The sequence below is a fragment of the Lissotriton helveticus genome, chromosome 8, assembly GCF_964261635.1.
Source record: "Lissotriton helveticus chromosome 8, aLisHel1.1, whole genome shotgun sequence".
Classification (NCBI taxonomy): domain Eukaryota; kingdom Metazoa; phylum Chordata; class Amphibia; order Caudata; family Salamandridae; genus Lissotriton; species Lissotriton helveticus.
In genome coordinates this window covers 484,574,431-484,597,594 of record NC_136069.1, presented here as the reverse complement: position 1 = coordinate 484,597,594, position 23,164 = coordinate 484,574,431, and the positions used below count along the sequence as shown (strand labels likewise).

Sequence of the window (23,164 nt, the reverse complement as noted above, 5' to 3'; positions counted from 1 at the left end):
GTACAGGGGACATATACGGATACTTCCTGGGCATCAGAAAGACTTCAAAAACTAAGCCCTACAGATTCCCATCAATGCACAAAAGAGATACCAAATCCTAGGGAAGACGTTAATAATTCATAACATGCAATATCACTCATGGTTCATCCAGACCAAAAAAGATTTGTACCCCAAAGAAACATGAGGGAGGTAGTCAATAGAGCAGACTATGCTGTGGCACCTTCAGACACTTAAAAAGCTTTCATTGCTATCAAATGGAAATACGTGTTCCATGTATTACACTACGTGAAATTTAGTCCAAAACTCTTGAAATGGATAAAGCTTTTATATACATATCTACTAGATATGGTTATTACCAATGAAAGATTAACACAAAGATTGGTATTGGGGAGAGGACACATCAGGGATGTTCATTATTTACACTTCTATTTGGTCTGGAAAACCTTGCAGGTTTGCTACATAAGACAACTAAAGGGTTAGGGCACCTTGATAGGAGGCACTGAAAATGTACCTATATGCGGATGACATGGTTATGTATTTAAAGGAACTTGTCTGGATAATCTCTCTATTGTGGAATATACTTGGTGTATTTGGGGACATGTCAGGTTTATGTATGAATTGAGACAAATCAATATGGTTTCCCATAGGAAGGATTGGTGTTGTGGTAACAAATTGTGAAACAAAGAGGAGGAAAGTTAATCTGGACAGTGTGATAACTTTTTTTCTTTATTTGATACAAATCTGGGTATCCTTGCCAGTGTCCTTCATGTGTAGGGTGGCAGTGGCCAAAACGATGGTGCTTAGTGGATGCCTCTAAATAATCAATGGCTTTAGGTTTGTGTAGCCAAAACAGACCTTTAAGGTCTTGAACAAACTAAGGGCTAAATCGTTGTAGGGATGAAAAAATGCAAATGTTGGCGTTTTAGAACTAAACAAAGATAAAGGTATTGTTTACAAATGCCTACCACAGAAGGTTATTACATGGCGGCCCAAGTGCAATTTATCACTGGCTTAAGTTATTTTTCACAAAACACTGCTAGAAGGCATTGAATAGGGTGATTTATTGAAAATGCCCCCTTTTCACATTGTATGAAGAGCCACAGACTTTCCTACTTATTCATCCGAGCGACCACAGAGGGGTTACAATTAAAGAGAATGCTCATTATGAGATCATTGTATACCAGCAATGTACCCTTAAGGGTTTAAGGTAGCAGGCTGAGAAATTGATTTTAGGAACTGGAAAGATAGTGGTTGAATGTGAATCGGGAATTTGTTAATCAATGGCGAATTCTTGACCTTTGAAGAATGCACGGAGTTCTTTCCACGTTACACAGTCCCACCTCCTGAAATATGGATGGTTACTTATAACAATCAAGGAGGCAAGGGGTCCCAAGAACATTTGCTATGTTAACTGTCTTTCTAGACTGGAGAATGTTTGCTGCAACAATTTCCCAACTGGACAGAGCTTTTTGGGTAGACAGTCCGATGAAAGCCATATCTGTGAAAACGAAGTGGGATAGGGAACCTCTCCAACGTGTACACAAAATAAAAAACGAAGATGAGGGCAACACTCACCTTGGCTAACAGAATTGCAACAGAGTGGATGACCATGGCCACGCTGCATGTGGGGTACTGGGTAAAGGACTAACCAGATTGTATGTGGCAGAAGAAATCTGTATGAAAGTGGATATAAAGGACTAGCTGCTGAAAGAAGATATGCCTAACTGGAAAGAAAGCAACGTGAAACAAATTAATTCACAAGGGCCATTAGTGAATGGCACAGTTTCTTTATGAAGTTCAGAAACAAAAATAGCCATAAGTCATAAATTAAAATGTTGTTGGGTGCACAAGTTACCTCAAAAACATACTAGGCCTTCAGCCACACACCACATCTGTAGACTAACAAAAGGACTGCATGGTGGCTCCATTACAAAAACCTATTGTGATGACAAAGTGAACAAATTTGGGAGAGGCTGCCAATTTCTCCCCGGTGGTTGCTTACCTGAGGCACTTCCTATATTTTTATATATCAAGTATGGTTTATCCCTAGGCCTTGGGCCTGCCTTTTTTCAACATAACACATACTGCAGGTGTTCCTAGATAGGCACTAGAACTGTTTCCTTCCTAAATGTGAAATAGATACCATGAACTAAGGATAAGGAGGATAAGGTGTGTGAGGCGTATCAAAGGATTTTGTTATGAGTGAAGGAAGTTTTAATCAGCCAATTCCCATAAATCCAAGGGAAAACAGCCAAAGCCAAAAACCTGTTTTTAACTTCAGCAGCTTTCTCTGCAAGAAGCCTGAATGCCTTTCCAGGCTGCACATTTTCCAACTTCAGCTTCTGACACTGAAACTGCATGAATTGTAAAATGTATGTTATTTTCAATTGATCTCTATCTAGACGGCCGATTAAGAAAAGATGCTTACCGGTAATCCTAGTTTACCACCAGGGAAATCCTCATTTAAAGTCATAAGGACTGAATTGCCCTTCTTTTGCGTTGCATCCCGAAGCACTTTTTTAAACTATTTACATGTGTGGAACATTTTTCAACAGAAAATCTAATTTAAATAAATAAACCTTTGCAGCCTAATAAAATGATTAATTGGCCAAATGTTTGATTTTGTTTTTAAAAAGTAAATTGAATTTGAAAAAAAGACACTAATGCATCAAATAGTGACTAGGGATATCTTTGACAAACCTTTTTTTAAAGGAAAATAAATTAAATCAGGGCAAAGTTTTTAGATAGGTTGCAGAAAACAGAGACCGGATAAATGATCACTGCACTTCTATGGAAACTCACTTTTCCAGTAACCTATTGTGCCCTGCCAGTGGAATTTAGGTCAGTACATTTTTACACGTAAGATAAGATCCAGACAATTAAGACATTGAAAAAATGTTGCGTTCTTTATCCCGGGAGAAATAGGGTTAGAGGTAAATACATTTTCAGGGGTTCCTCATTAACAGTCATATGCACTAAATATATTAGCAAGCCACTCACACATCGAAAGCAGAGGAATGTTAGAAGAAGAAAAAAAGAAGGTTTAGCAATCTACCAAAATAGCCTAACTCAAGACTACAATGCCTTGTGAAAGTATGGAATGACCTCCGAGTGGGGGCTAAAATTATTTTCCGAAATTGGAATACTTCTCAGAAGAGCCTTTGTTTTGCCCCTTGTACAGTAAACTTATGGTTAGCTCACATCATTTCTTTCTCCTACCTGGAACCATAGTAACACACAAGATCAAGATACTACCTACATGGAAGTAGATTGCTTTGTAATGGCGAAACCTTTTCTGTCTGGACTATGATTCATGAACAAATGTTCAGTTTGACTAATAGCGTTTGCTTTTCCTTGATACAATTTTAACACACACTTTATATCCTGAGAGCAAATAGTTCTTTTCGCTGGAGGGGATGATTTGGAAAGAACATTGGAAATTAAATAGTCTGACTAACATGAAAATCTGGCACACCTTCGAGGAGGAAATTCAGACGTGTCATCACCAACTTGTGACTGCACAGGGCCTGAATGTCACTCGCACTGTGAGCTGATGATTTAAGCACAAGAAAAGCTGCTTTCCAGGTCAGATGTCGCTCTGAAGCCTTATGGATCAGTTCAAAGGGGGAACCTATTAACAGAGAGGACAATATTGAGTGTCCAAGGTGTGGAGAAATACCGTCTCTAAGAAATCTTTCAACATAGGCTAAGGAGACTTTCTATAAGCAATATTAACTGCAAGATGGAACTTAATTGAGGAGAAGTGCAAGCCAGAACTGATTAAGTGGAGAAGGTAACTGAACACCACCTCGTCTTGACATATAGAAGGGTCATAGCTATTGGGACTACACCAGGTGCAGATTAGCTTTCATGTGAAAGCATGACACTAGGGCTGAAGGACACTATTATTAATTGTATTTATTACATTTTCCAGTTAACTACTGCATAACAAAAAGACAGTAAGCATTCAGGACTCAAATACATAGCGGAGTTGATAGACAGACAAATCCCAAATCACTGGAATGCATCGGGTAGGTATGAGGAGCCAGACGAGAGCTAACAACAAACTTGCCACTCACCAAAGTCAACACCCAACTGGAAGTAACAACACACCTAGCTTGGCAGAGTTGTTTGGTAGGGCGCCATAGGGGGAGGGACAGTCTGGCTCGCTTGCAGTCTAGTGGGTGCTGCGGGAATCATCCGCGGCCTTAGTCATGTTGCCATGGAGTGTATGGTAAGTCACCAGAGGGGTCCAAATGTCTTTTGGGTGTGAACGGACAGGCAGTGGTGTCCGTGTGTGCATGGCAGTGGTGGTGTCCGTGTGTGCATGGGAGTGGTGGTGTCCGTGTGTGCATGGCAGTGGTGGTGTCTGTGTGTGCATGGCAGTGGTGGTGTCTGTGTGTGCATGGCAGTGGTGGTGTCCGCTGATGGCGACCGACATTCTCTGTATCATGCATGCTGCATTTTAGAAATAAACTTCGATATATGGTACAGTTTAAATCTGTTAATTTGTATCTTTTAGTCAGAGCAGGTTTTGCTTTGTGGCGCACAAGATTGCTAGGGATTCGCCCATGAAAACCCATGCTTCAATCTCGCTGTGTCTGTACATTTAGAAGTGAAGTCTACCTGAGGGTGTCGCAGCATGTAGTTTACAGCATCCTCAAAATATTCCAAATGGAATTCTTTCATTTGCTTTGGGAGGTCCTCATAGCCGTAGTACGCTAAGGCAAACGTGGCAAAGCCACGACTGCCTAGAAGACTGGCTCTGTACTCAGGAAGGCCCCCACCAGTTCCATAAATGTCAATAATACCAGGGAAGGGGCCGGGCCCAGTCAGAAGAGACAAAAGATTTAGAAACTCCATGTTAGCAGTTAGCACTACGGATTTGTTTTTTAACGTTTTTCAGCCATAAGCATTACCCGTCACTCACCAGGGGGGACAAAGAGGGTGGTTCTCACCTTGCCCTCGCGTACGGGGACCCTCTGCACCCCCTCTCCCAGGAAGCTTCGCTGGTTGGTGACCCCGGCAAGGCGCTGAGCGGGGGGGTCGTGACCCTCGTACACTTCAAAGTCCACACAGAAGGGGGTCAGGACGTCTCTCTTCACCAGGCGCCGGTGTGGGGTCTTTGGAAGCAGCCCCATGGGCTCCACCCCCGTGTAGTTGCCCCCCAGGGCTCGGGAGCTGGTCAGGTCCAGCCCCCCGCCGCTGTCCGCCCTGTACTGGGCGGAGGACCGGAAAGGCACCCCCGCCTCATCCGTGAGAGAAGCCCGGAGGGTGACCCCCTGCAGCGGCGAGAGGCCCCTCACGGAGAGCCGCACAGGGTCATCAAACAGGCCCTTGGCGGAGGGGGCGACCCGCACACTCACTGTGGACATGGCAGCTCTGCTGAGGGCGGCTCGGACCCCCACCGCCCGGCTGGACGAGAGCGCAGAGGCCGCAGAGGCTCGCCCGAAGACACACAGCATGCTGTCACCTTCAGGGAGGAGCGGCGTCTCTTAGTGTTGTGAAATGTGACCGCTCCTCGAGTAGCGTCTGCGAGGGCACGCGGGGTCACGGCTCTGAGCATGCGCGATGGAGGGGGGTTTGACGCCTGTCAGCGCTGACGCTAATCACACCCTCCATGTGACGGACGCTCAGAGACGGCACGGAAAAAAAGCATGGCTGATTATCAGCGCCGCACGCCTCTCCCCCTGCATTCCAGAGAGGCGCGCGACGCGATCCGCTCTGCATGCAATGCTGTAGAGACAAGACCTGGCCGCGCGCACAACGTTATCCTATGGGGAAACGCTGCGCGCGGCCAGGTCTTGTCTCACTTCGGTGTTCTGAGACTGCTGAGACGCCGACAATAGTTCTCTGGCGAGAACGCGCTTTTCAGCGCGTTATAGCCGAGACCTAAAAAGGACGACACGTTTGTTTTCTAATATGCTTTGAGATTGTCAGAAAATTGCAGTGGTGAAATTTGCAGCACTTAAGCATGGTGGTGACACAGTAACTTTGGGCAACAATTTTGCTGACAGAATTGCAAAGTATTATGCAACAACTGGCACTACCGCTGTCAATGAAGACAGATGGACAATCATCGACAATACGGTTGAACACGTACTTATTTTTATGTCAATACAAACAATAGAGGAGATGAAAGATCTGCAAAATGAAATGATAGATATGGAAAAGAAAAAGTGAAAAAAAGCAGGATGTGTTCAGGACAAAAATTGATCAGCCAACTTTGTGGAAAAAACGGTCAAATCTTGGAATGCCTAGCAAGTTTAATAATTGCCCTCTATTCCTCAACCTGGTGCCAGATACTGTTAGGTGGGGGAACAGGGGCTATCTGTAGGTACTCCTACAAAAAAACTGCTTGAAAAAAGGGTGTTTGTTAGTGCCACTACTTTCTTCCATTTATATATCAGACCTTCCCAGTTCACTAGCTGAAAGTATACGTTTTCCTCCAAGTGTTGGAGGATGCTCAGTGATTTGTTTGCTTTAGGCAAATGAAATTGTGATCTTGGACTTAACCAGGCTCGAAAATTCCACTCCACCGCTCGCATAGTCGAGCTAAATTTAGCAAGGTCGAACTGTTTTTGGGTCCTGCTCGCCCTTTCTGGTGAGTAGGAAAACAAACCAACTTTTGTCCTCTGTCTGTGAAAACGGAGCAAATGTGACAAGATAAGATTTAAAGGCATTTTTATTGCTCACAAAGTTAATGAGCAATAAAGAGGTCTTTAAATCTTGTTATCTTGTCACATTTGCTCTGCTTTCACAGACAGAGGTCAAGTAGGTTGCAGTTAGGTCGACAAGCCCTACCCACAAAGGTCTAGCACGATGCATAAGCACCTTGCATCGTTCACGGATGCTCACTTTTTGAAAATGAATTCCTCAGAAAGTAAAGTGTTAGGTTTCCGGGAAAAAAAGCATGCCCCTAAATTAATTATTCATGGCACTTAGGCAAACAAAAACTGAAAGTAGTTAAATCCTATACCTTATTAAGCAAAGTGATAAGCAGTACACTAAATGACCCAGAATATATTCATAATAGTGCACATTCACAAGCCAGTAGGCGTAGCTCCTTTTATACAGCCATGGGGTGGAGGCACTTTTCCCACCTTTTGTCCGTGTATCGAGTTAAAATTCCACCCACTCTCCTCTATGCCGTGGCAAAAAGGAGTTTTTTTTTTTTTTTACAAAACCGGCGGTCAAATTCTAAGGAAATTAGTATCAGTCAACACTCTAGCACCAACGACTGCACTAAGATTAGGTCTAAAAAGCTTGTTTGTGCAAGGACTGGAGGAAATGGTACGATGGGGCCATTGCCTCGTGAACAGTAATCATAACTCTCTCTGACAGCTTATGTTTACAGAGATGTTTGAAATGGAGAGACAATGTTATTCTTTCGGAATTTTAGTTATGCACTAGATCAATTTGATCTCTATCTATGGTCGTCTCATCCATGCCGAGGGAAGAGTTTGATGCATTTCTTAAGCAGGCAAATTATTTTATTATGAACTAGCTGCACCCGGCCAAGCGTTGCTGTGGCTTAGTCTGGTTAAATGGAAGAGAAAGAAAAGAGTAAGCGCAAGTTCCTAATATGTTTAATTTCACAATGCTTGTGGGTATACAATATGTTTTTGTCCATCCTAATAAATGTAGACTATTGTCTATATGCGTCCCTTGTATTTGTTGCCCAGCAACCAAATCGATAGGGTCTATTCGGCCTTTCGATTAAGGACACGCGCGTATTCAAATCCAACGTTGTGTATATATAAACACGTGCTAATGTTGCAAAGTGAACCAACTCCTCCCCCCTCCCTCCACCCAATTCCCGGTCTGCCATCCTGACACCAACTGTCCATCCTAATATACGTAGACTATTGTCTCTATGTGTCCTTTCTTAATGTTGCAAAGTGAACCAACTCCTCCCCCCTCCCTCCACCCACTTCCCGGTCTGCCATCCTGACACCAACTGTCCATTCTAATAGATGTAGACTATTGTCTCTATACGTCTATTGTTGTTGTTGCGCAGCAACCCAATCGATAGGGTCTGTTCGTCCTTCAGATTAAAAACACTCGCATATTTGACACGCGCGTATTTGAATCCAACGCTATGTATATATAAACACGCGCTTATTCGAATTTAACGTTGTATCAAAATTTTAAATCAATCGGTGAAGAACTTTCGTAGATTTAAGATTTTTATCAAACGCACATTGACATTTTTATGTGTCTGTTTGTGCTTTCGATTAGGAACACGCGCATATTCGACACGCACATATTCTAATCCAAAGTTGTGTATATAAAAACACTTGTGTATTCGAATGCAACGTTGTGTCAAAATTTCAAAGCAATCGGTGAAGAACTTTCGGAGATTTGAGATTTTGAACAAACGAACAGTTACATTTTTATTTATATATAGATAAATAACAACAGTACTTAGACGCCGCTGGGCATTAATTCATTTAAACACTTCCATTACATTTTGTAACATCTAAACGGCATGGTACTTCAAGCATATGTCACTTTTGTAAACCTGGATGTCAGGACCTGAAACACATTTTATTTTTAGGTCCTTACCGTCATAAGTGGTTGAGACCAATATTTTTAAGATTCTCAGCACGTGTGACTGCGGAGGATTTGTATTTAGTGCTCAACCCACAGAAAGAAGTGTTTTGTATCCATGTTTTTAACTTTTTCGAATGCTTTTTGCCTTTGCACCAAATTAAATTAATGCTGTTTTTAGGGCGTATTCAGGGTTTTAGCATATGGTATTCTTGGTTTTAAACGTTTACTTCTAACTCATAAAAATTGCCTGTACCTCAGTGGCCTATTCATTTTAGAAAGTTTTTATTACTGGTAGTAATGATTCTACTAACACGATACGACCTGTTAGGGTCCCAATCAAACTGCACAGCCATGTGAAGAACTGAATGAATTAAATCAATTAAATTCGACAGTTTCTCTTCTTTTTTCTAGATGCTTACTCAATTTCACTTTCCATATTCCTTTTAATCTGTGTTATTCTTCAATTAATTTTATTCATTCCATAACCATCTAGGATTTTCACATAAATGTAGAAGACACCAAGTAGTTCCACATATCACGTCTTTATTTAAAAATTACCCAATGCATTTAGGGAAGCCATCTTCCCTTCATCAGGGGTATCTACAATAAAACAAATAAAACAATTCATCGGTACTGTCATCAACATAAATAGTGTGTTTATACATCAAAAATGAACTCCAATCCATTAGCTTCCCTCTTAGTCTGAAGGACTCTGTCAAAGTTCACAACATCCCTTCATAATGCTAACCAACTGCATTCATTTAGTGTGGCTGGACAGGTTCGGGTGGAGGACCGTCCCCTGCTGCTGCGACAGAAGACCCTCCCGAAGAGGCAGATGGATCGGGGGATCGATGCTCATACTGAGTAGCTCGGGATACCATACTCTTCGAGCCCAGTCCGGAGCCACAAGAATGACTTGGGCCCGGTCGCGCCTGTTCTTCTACAGCACTTTGGGTAGAAGTGGTATAGGCGGAAAGGTGTACAACAGACTGCAGCACCACTTGCGACGAAAAGCATCTCCGAGCGAGCGCCCCCTTGGAAATTCCAACACGCAGAACTGATGACATTGCACGTTCTCCTTGGTGGCAAATAGATCTAACCAAGGCTCTCCCCATTGCAGAAAGAGACCTTGCGCCACGTCCGAGTTCAGACGCCATTCATGATCCATCATGCACCGGCGGCTGAGTTCGTCCACCATGGCGTTCAGAGAACCTGCCAGGGGTGGTAACACCTTGATGTTCCAGCCATGTCCAGAGGCGCAGAGTCTCCTGACATAGGGTCCACGACCCCACCCCGCCCTGTTTGTTTCAATACCACATGGCGGTGTGTTGTCCGTGAACACCTGCACTACACTTCCCCGGACAGAGGGAAGGAATGACTTCAGTGCAAGCCGGATCGCCCGCAGCTCCAGAAGGTTGATATGGAGCCAGGACTCCGCCGGAGACCGCGAGCCTCTGATCTCCGCCTCTCCCATGTGGCCTCCCCATCCCAGGAGGGACGCGTCCATCACCACTGTTTGCTCCGGTTGGGGAAGGGAGAGGGATCTGCCACTGACCCAATCACGATTCATGAGCTACCACTGCAACTGTCGTGGAGCGCCCTCCGAGATCTGGACGTGATCGGACATGATGCTGTGCCCACTGGAACTTCAGGTCCAACTGCAGGATGCAGGAGGCCATCAGGCCCAGAAGCCGGAGGATCATCCTGACAAACTCGGGATAGAGGCAGAAAAAGCAGAATCATAGCTTGAATATCCCGGACTCGCTGCTCGGGAGGATAAACCTAAAACAGCGTTGAATCCTGAACTGCCCCGATGAAAGGGAGCTTCTGTGAGTGACTCAGGTGAGAATTCGGCACATTGATGGAGAAGCCCAGCAAATGCAGGAGGTCGGCTGTGGTCTGGAGGTGGGCGACAATTGCCTGGGGCGAGCCCACCTTCAACAGCCAGTCGTCGAGGTAGGGGAAGACTGACACCCCTAAGCTGCACAGATGAGCTGCGACGACCGCCATCACCTTCGTGAACACCCGAGGGGTACTGGTAAGGGCGAAGGGGAGCACGGCAAACTGAAAATGCTCTTGGCCTACCGTAAACCGTAGGTAACGCCGGTAGGCCGGCAGGAAGGGAATATGAAAATATGAGTCCTGCAAGTCCAACGCTACCATCCAGTCTCCTGGATCCAGGGCAGTCAGGACCTGAGCCAGAGTCAGCATCTTGAACTTCTCCTTCCGGAGGAAGCGGCTGACGACCTGGAGGTCCAAGATGGGACGCAAGCCCCCTTTTCCTTTTTGGGGACCAGAAAGTAGTGGGAATAACAACCACTCCCTACTTCCTGACCGGGAACGCACTCGATTTCCCCCTTGGCCAGGAGGGCCGTGACTTCCTGATGGAGAAGAGCCAAATGATCCCCAGACATGCAGTGGTACCGAGGTGGCATGGCCAGAGGGGAGGATAGAAAGGGGAGCGAGTAACCTTGGCAGATTATCTGCAGCACCCACTTGTCCGATGTGATTTCGCGCCAGTGGTGGAGGGTATGACGGGCCCTGCCTCCTACCGGCGTGGGGTGCTCCCTGAAGCTCAGATTAGAAAGGCTTAGAGGTGGACGCAGCCGGGGTGGCGGTGGACTGACCCGCTCGCTGGTTACCAGACCCACCCTTGCGGAAGCCATTCCTGCGGCCGCGCTGAGGCTGGCTCTGCACAAGCTTCGTGGAGGAGCGTGCTTGGGTGCTTTTACCCTGGCCACGAAAGGAACTATACCCTGGCGCGGCAGGGCTCTTTGTAGAAGGGCGGAATGACTTGGCCGTGGCCTGCGGGTCTTTAAAGCACCCCAGGGCACGGTCAGCCTTGTCGCCAAAGTGGCGGGAGCCATCAAAGGGCATGTCCATGAGCTAGCCCTGGTAATCTGGCGCGAACCCGGTAGACCGCAACCAGGCAACGGCACCGCCACAGTCGTGGAAATTGCTCTGCCCATGGAATCAGCTGTGTCCAGACCACACCTGATGGTAAACTTCGCTGCATCCTTGCCTTCCACAATCGCTTGGGAAAGGACAGCCTGGACCTCCTCAGAGCACTGAGGCAGAACCTCTGCTACCGAATCCCACACTGCATGGGAGTAACGGCCCAATAAGCAGGTGGTATTAACCGACCGCAACCCCAAGCTTGCTGAGGAGAACATCCTCTTGCCATATTGGTCCAGTTTCTTAGAGTCCTTATCCAGCGGAGCCGTGGGAAAGGCACTCTGCGACATTGAGGCCTGAATGACCAGGCTCTCAGGCGTGGGGTGAGTGGTCAAGAAGGAAGGATCACCAGGCGCCGGGCGAGGACAACCTAGCAACGTACTTATCCACCTGTGCCCCCCAAGGCCAGCTGCAACTAAGTGCTCAAGAGGACTTCGGTAAGGGCCTCATTGAAAGGGAGCGTGCGGCTCACCCGCATCTTGAAGGTCATCCACCCAATCCTGCTCAGAGTCACACTGCCGCGCAAGGGGGTCCTAGGAGCCGTCCCAGTCCTTGTCCGGCTCCGGACTAGAAGGAGCCGGAGAGGGGGCAAGCAGCGCCAGCAACGGCGCCGGTCGGGGCAGAGCCGGAGCCGCATCCCAATGCGGATCCCAGGCCGGAACAAAATGGTCCGAGAACTGGGGCAGTGGTGGGTTGAACTGGGGCAGGGGTGGATTAAACGGCACCCAGTGCGGCGCTGGGGCCAGAGTCAAGGGCAGCGCCGGGGCCAGCGGTGCTGCACCTTGTGGTGCCGGAGCCAGAGCAGAGGGCGCTGGATCCAGTGGCTCCAGGGCTGGCGCCAGAGGCGGTACCGCCGGGCCAAAAGGATATGGACACGGGCCCGCGGGCCCGCAGGGCCGCTGGCGGGAGCCTGACGCCTAAAAAGGCTGTCCATGGCAGCAAGAAACTCATGCATCTGTTCGGGAGTCCCTGACGGACCCGGGTATGGCGGGTAGGCTGCGGGACTCCCAGGCTTCGGAGGAGCCCCTGTCCCCCTCCGAGGAGTGACGTCGGAGAGCGAACACGCTGCTTCGACTTCTTTTTATGGCGTCGCTTACCTGAATCTGAAGGTGAAGACTTGGAGCCGGAGGAGCGACTGCTCCGGTCCCGCGATCGGCCCCTAGACCCGGAGCGGCGATGAGGAGTGCCGGACCTCCAGCAACTTCCGGCGCCGCCCCCGCAAGGCCTTCGGGGCCATGGCTCAACAGTCCCGGGAGTCATGGCCGGTCTCCAGGCAGTAGGGGCAGACATCGTGGGGGTCCGCCACCGACATATTACGGTGGTACGACCATCAAGACTTAGAGCCGAGCATCCCTACGTGCACCAGGAGACAAAAAGTCTCAAAAAGTAGGCGCGGAAAAGGAAAGAACTGACGTTAGCGCGCATGGGTGGCACCTAAGTAGTCTCTGCGACGTCGTTCCGGGGCTTACGACGCCAGTGACGGACACGTAGCCGCATGACGCCACCTACTGAGCTGCAGGGGTACTACTAAGCAGACACCTTTCCAGATCCAGTCTGACGCCAGGGGAATATTCTATGGTAAGGAATCTATCACTAACGTGTCTCTTTCAGATTGTCGAAATTAGCTTGTCTGATGGTGAGCCTTGGAGCTACACTCCCGCACCATCGCCAAAACCTCCGTAACCCCGGCGAGACCCCCTGTGTGGCCCCTGCCTCGAGGGAGGAATACACGCAACGAACCAGTAACGAAGGGTGGACACCGGCGGTCGCAGACCCACGGGGAAGTGCCTCATACGGCCGCTGCCGGTCGCTGCACCCGAGCGTATCTTTTAGCCGCACAGACTCCCGAACGGACCACCTGACCACAGGTCGCCACAGCGTTCCGGACACCAACGACAGGGCACATCCCGGGGGTAAGAGGTGCGAGGCACGCACCAACCATTCAGCCCCGCCATACCCGAGGACCAACCTGATTGCCGACAGAGAGGCATATCTGACCGGATTCAAGTTTCCTGCCCTGAGACATACTACTGCGAAGAACTTGGCTCAGGCTGGCTAATTCACGACGGTGAGAACATCGGCCCCTACAACCGGCGGCGTTCGGCCATTTCGCCTGCGGAGCGCGGCCGCCCTGCCCTATTCACGCAGGACCCACTGTCCCACCGAGACTCGGAACCAACTCGGGTCAAATCTCAAACTCACTCGGCAAGACATATCCTCTGAGATACATAATGAGTGGCAGGGGGACAAGGGGCCAACAGACATTGAAGCTGGACAAATTCGCCTACAACAAAGACCCGCCGGACAATCCAAGAGGGGACACACAGCGAACGTCACCCCAGCCCGTTGGAGCCTCAAATGACACCGACAAGGTCACCCTACAGGACGTGATGGCAACCCTAAAAGTGATGCAATCCTCAATGGGCACCATATCTACGGACGTGTCCCTGATAAGGGCTGACTTAGCAAAGATGTCGGATCGCCTCGGGGAGGTAGAGAAGACCACTACAGGATTAGTTGGGGACACATCAGATCTGCAACGTAGGGCCCAACAACTGGAGAAGGATAATACCACAATGAGGGCCAAACTTGACGATCAGGAAGGACGCTCTCGGCGCAATAACGTCCGCCTGATAGGTGTGCCAGAAACGGAAGGTGGCCCAGCCCTGGACCTATACATAGAGGACCTAATACAAAAACAGCTCAAACCCAGGGGACTGTCCAACTATTTCTCGGTGGAACGGGCCCACCGAGTACCCGGAGGAAAGGCCAAACCTGGAGCTCCACCCCGTCCCATTTTGGCGCGCATCTTCAACTTCAGTGACCGGGACGCCATCATACAAGCGGCTCGAACACGCCCGCCGATCAAAATTGACAATTCAGAAATTAACTTCTATCCAGATTACACAGCAGCAGTAGCCCAACAAAGGAGGGGCTTCACAGATGTGAAGAAAGAACTGCGAGTTCGGGAACTCAAATACTCAATGATCTTCCCAGCAAAGCTCCGCGTCGAATCGGAAGGAAAAACATGTTTTTTTGAATCGCCGCGAGACGCCCAGGATTGGCTCGAGGGCTGGAGACCGACTAGAGGACCCAAGAATTGCGACCCAAGGCGGAACACCGGAAACAGGAGCCCACAGATGACCGACGAAACCGAATAGATAGGAGACGACCTACAGCGGACACTGCGGCCTGTTTTCCATTTAGCACGTTGACTGCAGATTACTTGACTACGAACTCCAACCGCACTCTCCGACAAACCAGGGAGTATGCCAACGGCTGAGAGACTACTTGGCCGTAATCGTAAATGGCAAGCATGGTAAGATTCGGAGCACGGACAGGAGAAGTCATGCAGGTAAGAAACCCTGATCCAAAAGACATTGCATGATATTTTCGGAGAGAGGGACTCGAAAAAGACCACAGAAGTCTCACCCCCACGAACAATGCTCATAAGTTGGGACTTTAAGCACTCTGCTCAGTTGGGGAGGTGGAAGGTTCTTTATCCACCGGGGAGGGAGGCAGGGAGGGGGGCAAGGGTTTGCACATGATGTATTTGTTTTGTTTTTGTTCTATGTTCATGGCTTGGATAGCTCTAGCATGTATACATGCCACACTCAATATGGTTTTAATACGCTCATTCAGACACACTGCCTCAACCGAGGCCAGCTCGCAACATACACTCACCACTCGCTCTAGGCGTTCCACCCACTCTGCGGGACAATTGTCAGACACTCAGGTTCCCTCCCCAGGCAACAGCTTGCCACCGGCCTTGACACAGACACACTCCGCATTATTACGGAAACACCTGCACGCTGGACACTATGGGGAATACCGATTTACTGGACCCTAATTCCCAATTGCATAAATTGACCTCCCCTAGCTGACAGTTATTTCCTGGAATGTGAACGGACTGGGACATAAAATTAAACGGGGTCTGGTCCTACAATACCTAAAACGGAAGGCACCCACGATAGTCCTCCTACAGGAAACACACCTGACGGGCAGAGCTAGTCAGGCAATGAACCGTTGGGGCTTCAAAATGATCACACATACGGAGTTCTCCTCCGGTTCCCGAGGAGTCGGAATCCTCGTCAGTAAGAATGCACCATTGATAATCAAACACACATGGGCAGACTACCACGGGCGCTTTGCGGCAGTTACATGTCAATGGGAAGGGCGGACCTATAATGTTATAACGGTATATGTCTCACCATCACTACATCAAGGAACATTTCAGGATCTGGGGAAACTACTTCTCAAACTCCCTGAGGGAAACCTAATCATTGGGGGCGATTTTAATGCAGTACTTAACGCAGCAATAGACCGCCAACCTCCCCGAGAAACGACTAGGCCAAGCCAACTCTTTAAAAAATTTCAAGACGCAATAGGGCTGGTGGACATGTGGAGGATTAAACACCCAACTGACCACTACTACACATTTCAATCGGGAGCGCACAACAGTCTCTCCCGAATAGACTATATGCTAACACTAGCAATACCCCCAGAAACGGTAATATCCATAGAACATCTACCAAGAGGGATATCAGGCCACTCCCCAGTTCAGCTAGACTATACCACACAGCCCACAAGGCGACAGAGAATCTACCCGATTTACCCGGGTTACCTGAAAAACCACAAAATTGCTAAAGCATTAAAAACTGCAACCACACACTACTTTGAAGAAAACCTATCATCAGTTGACTCGCCGTCAATCCTATGGGAAGCATATAAAACGGTCATTAGAGGACAAGCCATCTCCACTATTACGAGACATAAAAGAACCCAAAAGGAGACCATTGAAAAGTTAGAAACAGCCGTCCTTATGGCAGAACTAGCCCACACCGCAGATCCTACAGACGACACAGCGCAAACACTCGCCCTAATCTCGCGCAAATACAGGGCGTATGCAGAAGAGATGGCCAAACTTAGGCACACTGATACCCTACATAGAATTTACGAACTGGGAGATAAAACAGGGAAAATGCTCGCCTGGCTTGAAAAGAAAGACAGAGCGGACAGGTGGATAGCCCAGCTTACACTCACTGATGGTACACACACTACATCCCCCCAAAGAATAGTTGAAGAACTGGCCTCGTATTACGAACAGGTATACACTGTCCGTAGCAGGGTGACAGAAGAGGATAGCACAAGATTCCTACATGACATACCATTGTCACTCTATCCCAGGAGGACGCCCAAGCCCTAGATGATGATTTAACGGTGGAAGAATTGGGGAAGGCACTAGCAGCCCTACACACGGGCAAAGCAATGGGGCCAAACTGCCTACCGGTAGAACTATATAAAACGATGGCCCGACAACTCCTCCCTAACATGCTCCCCATCTATAATGACTGCCTTGTACCATCTTGTCAATGGATGATTTGCCTGTCTGTGAAATCCTTGCCTTCTCCCTGGCCCTATCCCCCCATCAATCTTGTTTGGGGCTTTTGCTTTATAGACCACCCGGCCCTCTTGGCTCCTTCACGGAGGATTTGCTATCGATCATCTCCACACTGAGTCTTAGGACAAAACATTGCCTAATACTCGGAGACTTTAACATCCACATGGATAAGGGTGAGGATCCTGAAGTGCAAAAATTCTTGGATATGATATCGTCGGTGGGACTTCATATGTACCTGCAGTCACCTACACATGAGATGGGGCATATTCTAGATCAAATTTTTTCGACCGTTCCGGTGGCCCTTTCCTCCCTTGCCCCAGTACTCTGGTCGGACCATTTCTTAGCGGATTTCACGTTAGTACATCAGCCAGTGACCGCCCGCATTCCGCAGCGGCTAGCTGCTCATAGCTCTAGAGCCTTCCATAAAGTCACCCCGGCCATGCTCACCCAGGCTTTAGAGACCCATCCTTGTGTTATCACGGGTAGTTTGGAGGACGATGTGGTGTGTTTTCAGAACTGGCTCACTGCACGTTTGGAAGCCTTGGCATCACCTCGCCAGGCTAGATCTGAACTGACAAGAGCATCAGCCCCAGGGTTCTCTGCTGCCTTGGCGGCTAAGAGAAGGCATTGCAAGAGGCTGGAGAGAATTTGGAGGAGGCACTATGATACTTCTGCTAAGCAGTTCTACAGATTAGCAGTGAAAGAATATCATAGGGAGATCGTATTAGAGAAAAAATCCTTTTTAGCTAAAAGGATTGAGGAAGCAGATAGTTCCTGCAAAGAGATCTTTAAGATTGTTAAAGAATTCACATCTCCCTCCTGCTGCACTCCTGTGTCTGCTTTCTCGGAACCTTGGATCATGGAGCTTGCAGCTTTATTTACTAATAAAATCCGCACCATCCAGTTAGCTTTGCAAGGAACCCAGAACATCTTGAGCACGGGTTCAGCGATCGACGGCCCTTCTAACCCTGGTTATGCCCAACGGCAATGCATACGGATTCTTTGGGCCCTACCCTGCATTGTTTCCCTCCTTTAGAGCCTCAGACCTCGCTTGATCTTTTATCTGGCCTGAAATCTGGCTCTCCACTGGATCCTTGTCCTGCCAAGTGTCTTGCGACCCTGGCACCTGCCCTTAACCCGATCATCAACCCACTTATTAATGCATCTCTCAAAATCGGGCAAAGTCCCCTCCTTGTGGAAACAGGCCCTAGTTCTTCCCCTTATTAAAAAAAACGAATGCAGACGCCAAACTGCATTCGAACTACAGGCCAATCCGCTGCTTCCTGCCCTGACCAAAGTTACTGAAAAGTATGTTCACACCACCCTTACCAACTTTTTAGAGGGTAACTCCCTTTTACACCAGTCACAGTCTGGATTTAGATCTAACCTGAGCACCGAAACCGCTCTACTTGAGGTAACCGAGGCTGTGAAGGAGACCCTCGACAGGGGTGGAAAGGCCCTGCTTATCATGCTCGATTTGTCGGCGGCCTTCGACACCGTTCCCCACGACCTCCTCCTAACTAGACTCTGGGAGATTGGGCTGCGGGGAACGGTGTTCGCATGGTTTCAGTCTTTTTTGGACGACCGGAGACAAACGATCTGGGCTCCCCCTTTCTCCGCCCTGATGCCGAAGCTTGAGATAGGGGTCCCGCAGGGCTCCATACTCAGTCCCTCCCTCTTTAATATCTTCCTTACACCTCTGGCGGCACGGGTGGAGGAGCTAGGGGCCCAGATCATATCCTATGCGGATGATACACAACTCCTGTTCACTTGTGACAGGGGTTGTGACTTCGATGGAGCAGCCATTCGGAAGTGCTTGGAGTTTGTGTTTGAATGGCTCGGAAAAAGTGGCCTCAAATGCAACTCCGACAAATCCGAAATATTGTTCTTTGGCTGTCCTGCAGCCCCAAGATGGAAGCAATGGTGGCCTTCCGCCATGTCTCCCCCTGCCAGCGATTCGGTCACAGCTAAGAATTTGGGTATGATGGTTGATTACACTCTTTCCTTCAAAGCCCAGGTTGCTGGCTTGACTGGGAAGTGCTTTGCCATCTTAAGGATGTTGCGTAACTTTTTGCCTTATCTATCTTTTGAGCATAAGAAGATCACGGTGCAAGCACTAATAGGCTCGCGCCTAGACTACGCTAACATCCTTTACTTAGGTCTGCCTGAATATCTGCTGACTCGTCTGCAGATAGTCCAAAACTCTGCAGCCAGGGCAATCTTTGGTCTAACTAGAAGAGCCAGGGCCAGCAATCTCCTTGTCTCTCTGCATTGGCTGCCTATTCGTAAGCGCATCTCTTTCAAGACCTTAATTACAGCTTTTAGGGCGCTTCACAACTTCGGCGCTGAATATCTGCAGAGAAGGGTCAATTTCTATCTCCCATCTAGACCTTTGAGATCTGCTGCCCAGGCGAAGGCTATCGTCCCAACAGTGAAGCGTGCTCGCTGTGGAGGTCGTACCTTCAGTTACCTTGCACCCCGTCTCTGGAACACTCTGCCCCTGACGTTGCGGACGTGCACCAATCTCTCTGTTTTTAGGAAGGGACTTAAAACTTATCTTTTTGCCCTGTAATGCTGTTATGGTTAATTCTGGTGCCGTTATGGCTTTGTGTTAGTTGCTGGTATTTGGTGTGATGATCTTTAGCGCCGGGACGCTCTTTGGAGCAGCTGAGCGCTCTACAAAACAAACAGTAACATAACATAACTGCCTTACACAGGGCACATTGACATATGATCAGCGATTAGCCACTATTGCCGCTATCCATAAACCTGGCAAACCACCTGACCAAAGGTCCTCATATCGTCCAATCTCCCTAATGAACACAGACGCAAATGTTTTGGCGAAACTGTTGGCACTACGACTACAACCACACCTCACTACATTAATACACCCGGACCAGTCGGCGTTATGCCCGGAAGGAATACATCACTCAACCTGCGACGTCTTAATGGAGTGCTTCACCGTATCCCACTACTGCGTGAAGACGCGGCCATCCTGTCCTTAGACGCAACTATGGCGTTTGATCTTGTGGAGTGGCCCTTTCTTTTTGCAGTACTCCGGTAGTTGGGATTTGGCCCCAAATTTTGTAGCTGGATTAAATTGCTATATACAGCCCCCTTAGCTCAGGTGGTCGCCAATGGCCACACATCGCGTACGATCACACTGGGTCGCGGTACAAGACAAGGGTGCCCACTGTCCCCACTCTTGTTCGCGCTTATATTGGAACCATTGGCAGTGAAAATACGCACGGAACCGCTGATCCGTGGGATCACATGGGAGCCGGAATGGGAAGACCGTATATCCCTTTACGCCGATGACGTATTGATTAACTTAATGTCCCCAACCGCATCCCTGTTAACCCTACTAGGCGTCCTTGAGAAATATAGAGAAGTATCAGGCTACACGATTAATTGGACGAAGTCGCTCCTATACATACTGCACGGTCAAATACCCACGCTGCCTCCTGCATGCACGCTACAAACAGTGACCAGGGGGGTTTCGGTACCTCAGAATCTATGTCACACCACAAGACTCAAATTTTATGGAAGAAAATTTGTTAAAACCCCTACAGAGGCTCAAATCGGATGTGAAACATTGGCGCTCCCTCCCACTGACACTGTTGGGAAGGGCAGCACTCTTTAAAATGCTTTCGCTTCCAAGATTCCTCTACGCACTACAAAACACCCTGTTTCTGATCCCGCCCACCTATTTTAAAGCAATAGACGCAGAAATCTCCTCACTGTTATGGGACGGAAAACCGGCTCGTATAGCACATTCCAAACTTATCCGCAGCTGGTATGACGGAGGGATCGCACTGCCAAGTGTTAAACTATACGACTGGGCCGCACAACTAACGGTCATCAACCAGTGGTTACACACTCCACAACATGATCCAGCCTACAGCCTAGACAGAACTATCCTCCCCACAGACAAACTGATTAAAGCCCTATACACTAACAAACGACGGCACACACTCACGGGCCCGACAGCCCATACTATCAGGATTTGGCACACAGCTCAAAGAGCCTTAGGATGGGAGGGAGTGTTCACACTTGCCACCCTGCTCTGGGACACACGGCGTCTTGGTACCTTGGCTAACACTAAGGGGTTTAGGCAATGGGATCTAATCGGTATTTCCAAGATGGGAGACATGTGGAGCCGGGGAGCAATCATTACATTCGAAGCCTTAAAGGAGAAGTACGGGATGGCAGATACTGAGCTCTACCGCTATACACAAATCAGGCATGCTTTACAGGGTGCCATCCCACTAGGGACCACACTGGCCGACTCCTCCCCACTGGAGGATAGACTCCTCACTGAACATCTCGAAAAGAAGGCAATCTCCCTCACATACCGTAAACTAATAAATAATCTTCCAGATTCCACGGTAGTACTTCGAGCAAGTGGGAGGTGGAACAAGGGGATATAGATGATGAAGACTGGTTATATGCACTGGCTTCGGCAAGAGACGCCTCCATACCATCTCGGCTAAAACTTATACAACTAAAGGTACTACATAGAGTATACTATCCATGCACCCTATTACACAAACTGGGACACATACCAGAGCCTGACTGCCTGAGAGGCTGTGGATTCCAGGGAACATACTACCATACACTATGGGACTGTCCTAAAATACAAACATACTGGACACAGGTCATGTCGGACATCTCTGAAGCAAGCGGGGTAGAACTACAGCCAGAACCTAGATGCTGCATATTAAATATTTGGTCACCCACAGACCTCAACCGAGGGCTACAGACATGGGCTACACTGGGCATGGCTCTAGCAAAGCGGAATATTGCTAGAAAATGGGGGTCCAATCTAATACCTTCAAGAACACAATGGGGGAATGATATGGATGCGGCGATGGTGGCAGAAAGGGCGGTATATGTACACCGGGGATGCCCGAAAAAATGGTCCAAAATCTGGGAGAAATGGAATGTATACCGAGGTAGCATATGTGAACCCACGCAGGAACTGTCCGAGCCTGAAACAAGTCCATAGGGTGGGATACAAACTACACTGTCTATATGATGATGTTATATTCATGAGCGAGAGGGGAACCAAAAAGAAATGGAATGCTGTTTCGTTGCTTATGCAACTATTGACGAGCTGTTTACAGATACATAATACATAGAAGGTTGTCTCATAGATATACGAGCATTTGATTGCCCTCATATATCATAAGAACACGTATGATATGTTGTCTGCTATTGAGCGAGAAGCAATGTAAAAAGTAATGATCCTAGTTAAGAATGACCTTTACTGACTGTCTCTCTAGAAGGAGAAAATAACCTGTACCTGTACTGTTACAACGCTAAAAAGCCAATAAAAACAGTTTAAAAAAAAGTATTTAGGCAAAACTTGACATGTCTGTAGATCATATGCATGAAATTAGAAACCTGTGCATTATTCCGGGATTTATTGGTTGGGTCCGGAATCTTAGTATTTTTTCAAATTATTTTTTTCGTAACCCAGGTGGGCGTCGACGTCCCACCATTTGATGTTCTCCTGTGACGTCGGTACGCTTCCCCCGGATGCTCCCACCTTTGGGTGCCATCTTCGGATTCTTTTTTTCTCCTTTTTGTGCCATCTTTGTTTATCCTTTTCCATTCTTCTCAAGTCCTTTTCCTATTTAAAGGAACTATAATTTTGTCTCAAAGATTTTATATATATATTTATTTTTTTTGGCACGCTGGTTCCACCCACCGCCGCTCCACTCTTCCACGGGTGCCTCTCGCCGCACGGTGGAATGCGTGGTATATTCGCAACGCAGGAATCCCCCAGTCCTCGGGATTTCTTTTAACAATTGAGAGCACTCAAAGCCAGTTTAGAGTAGGTTCGCCAAGTATTTTATTTCAGAGTTCATTCTGCAGATGAGGTCAGCTTACAGACGCGTTTCCGCCTTCGTCAGTGTACTGACGAAGGCGGAAACGCCTCAATTGTTAAAAGAAATCCCGAGGACTGGGGGATTCCTGCGTTGCAAATATATATATATATATATATATATATATATATATATATATATATATATATATATATATATATATATATATATATATATATATATATATATATATATATATATATATATATATATATATATATATATTTATATTTATATTTATTTTTTTTCTTCTTTTTTTTCTTTCCTCCTGTCATCTTTTTGGCGGAGGTGGGTGGGTTCGCTAGTGAATCCAGAAAGTCTTCAGGCTGCAAAACTACACTGACAGGTAAGAAACTATTCT

General features: G+C 47.7%; 2 protein-coding genes across 2 annotated transcripts in view; both read right to left on the bottom strand.

Annotated features, from left to right (window-relative positions):
- SUGT1 (SGT1 assembly cochaperone of MIS12 kinetochore complex) overlaps positions 1 to 23,164 on the bottom strand; it is a 289,493-nt gene that overhangs the window by 78,215 nt on the left and 188,114 nt on the right. The window lies entirely within an intron of this gene.
- Positions 4,558 to 5,465, bottom strand: LOC144773139 (acyl-coenzyme A thioesterase 1-like). Its single transcript, XM_078657997.1, has 2 exons — positions 4,934 to 5,465; positions 4,558 to 4,832 (listed from the first exon to the last, which is right to left on the bottom strand). The coding sequence occupies exons 1-2, from the start codon at positions 5,463 to 5,465 to the stop codon at positions 4,558 to 4,560; spliced, it is 807 nt and encodes a 268-aa protein (XP_078514123.1).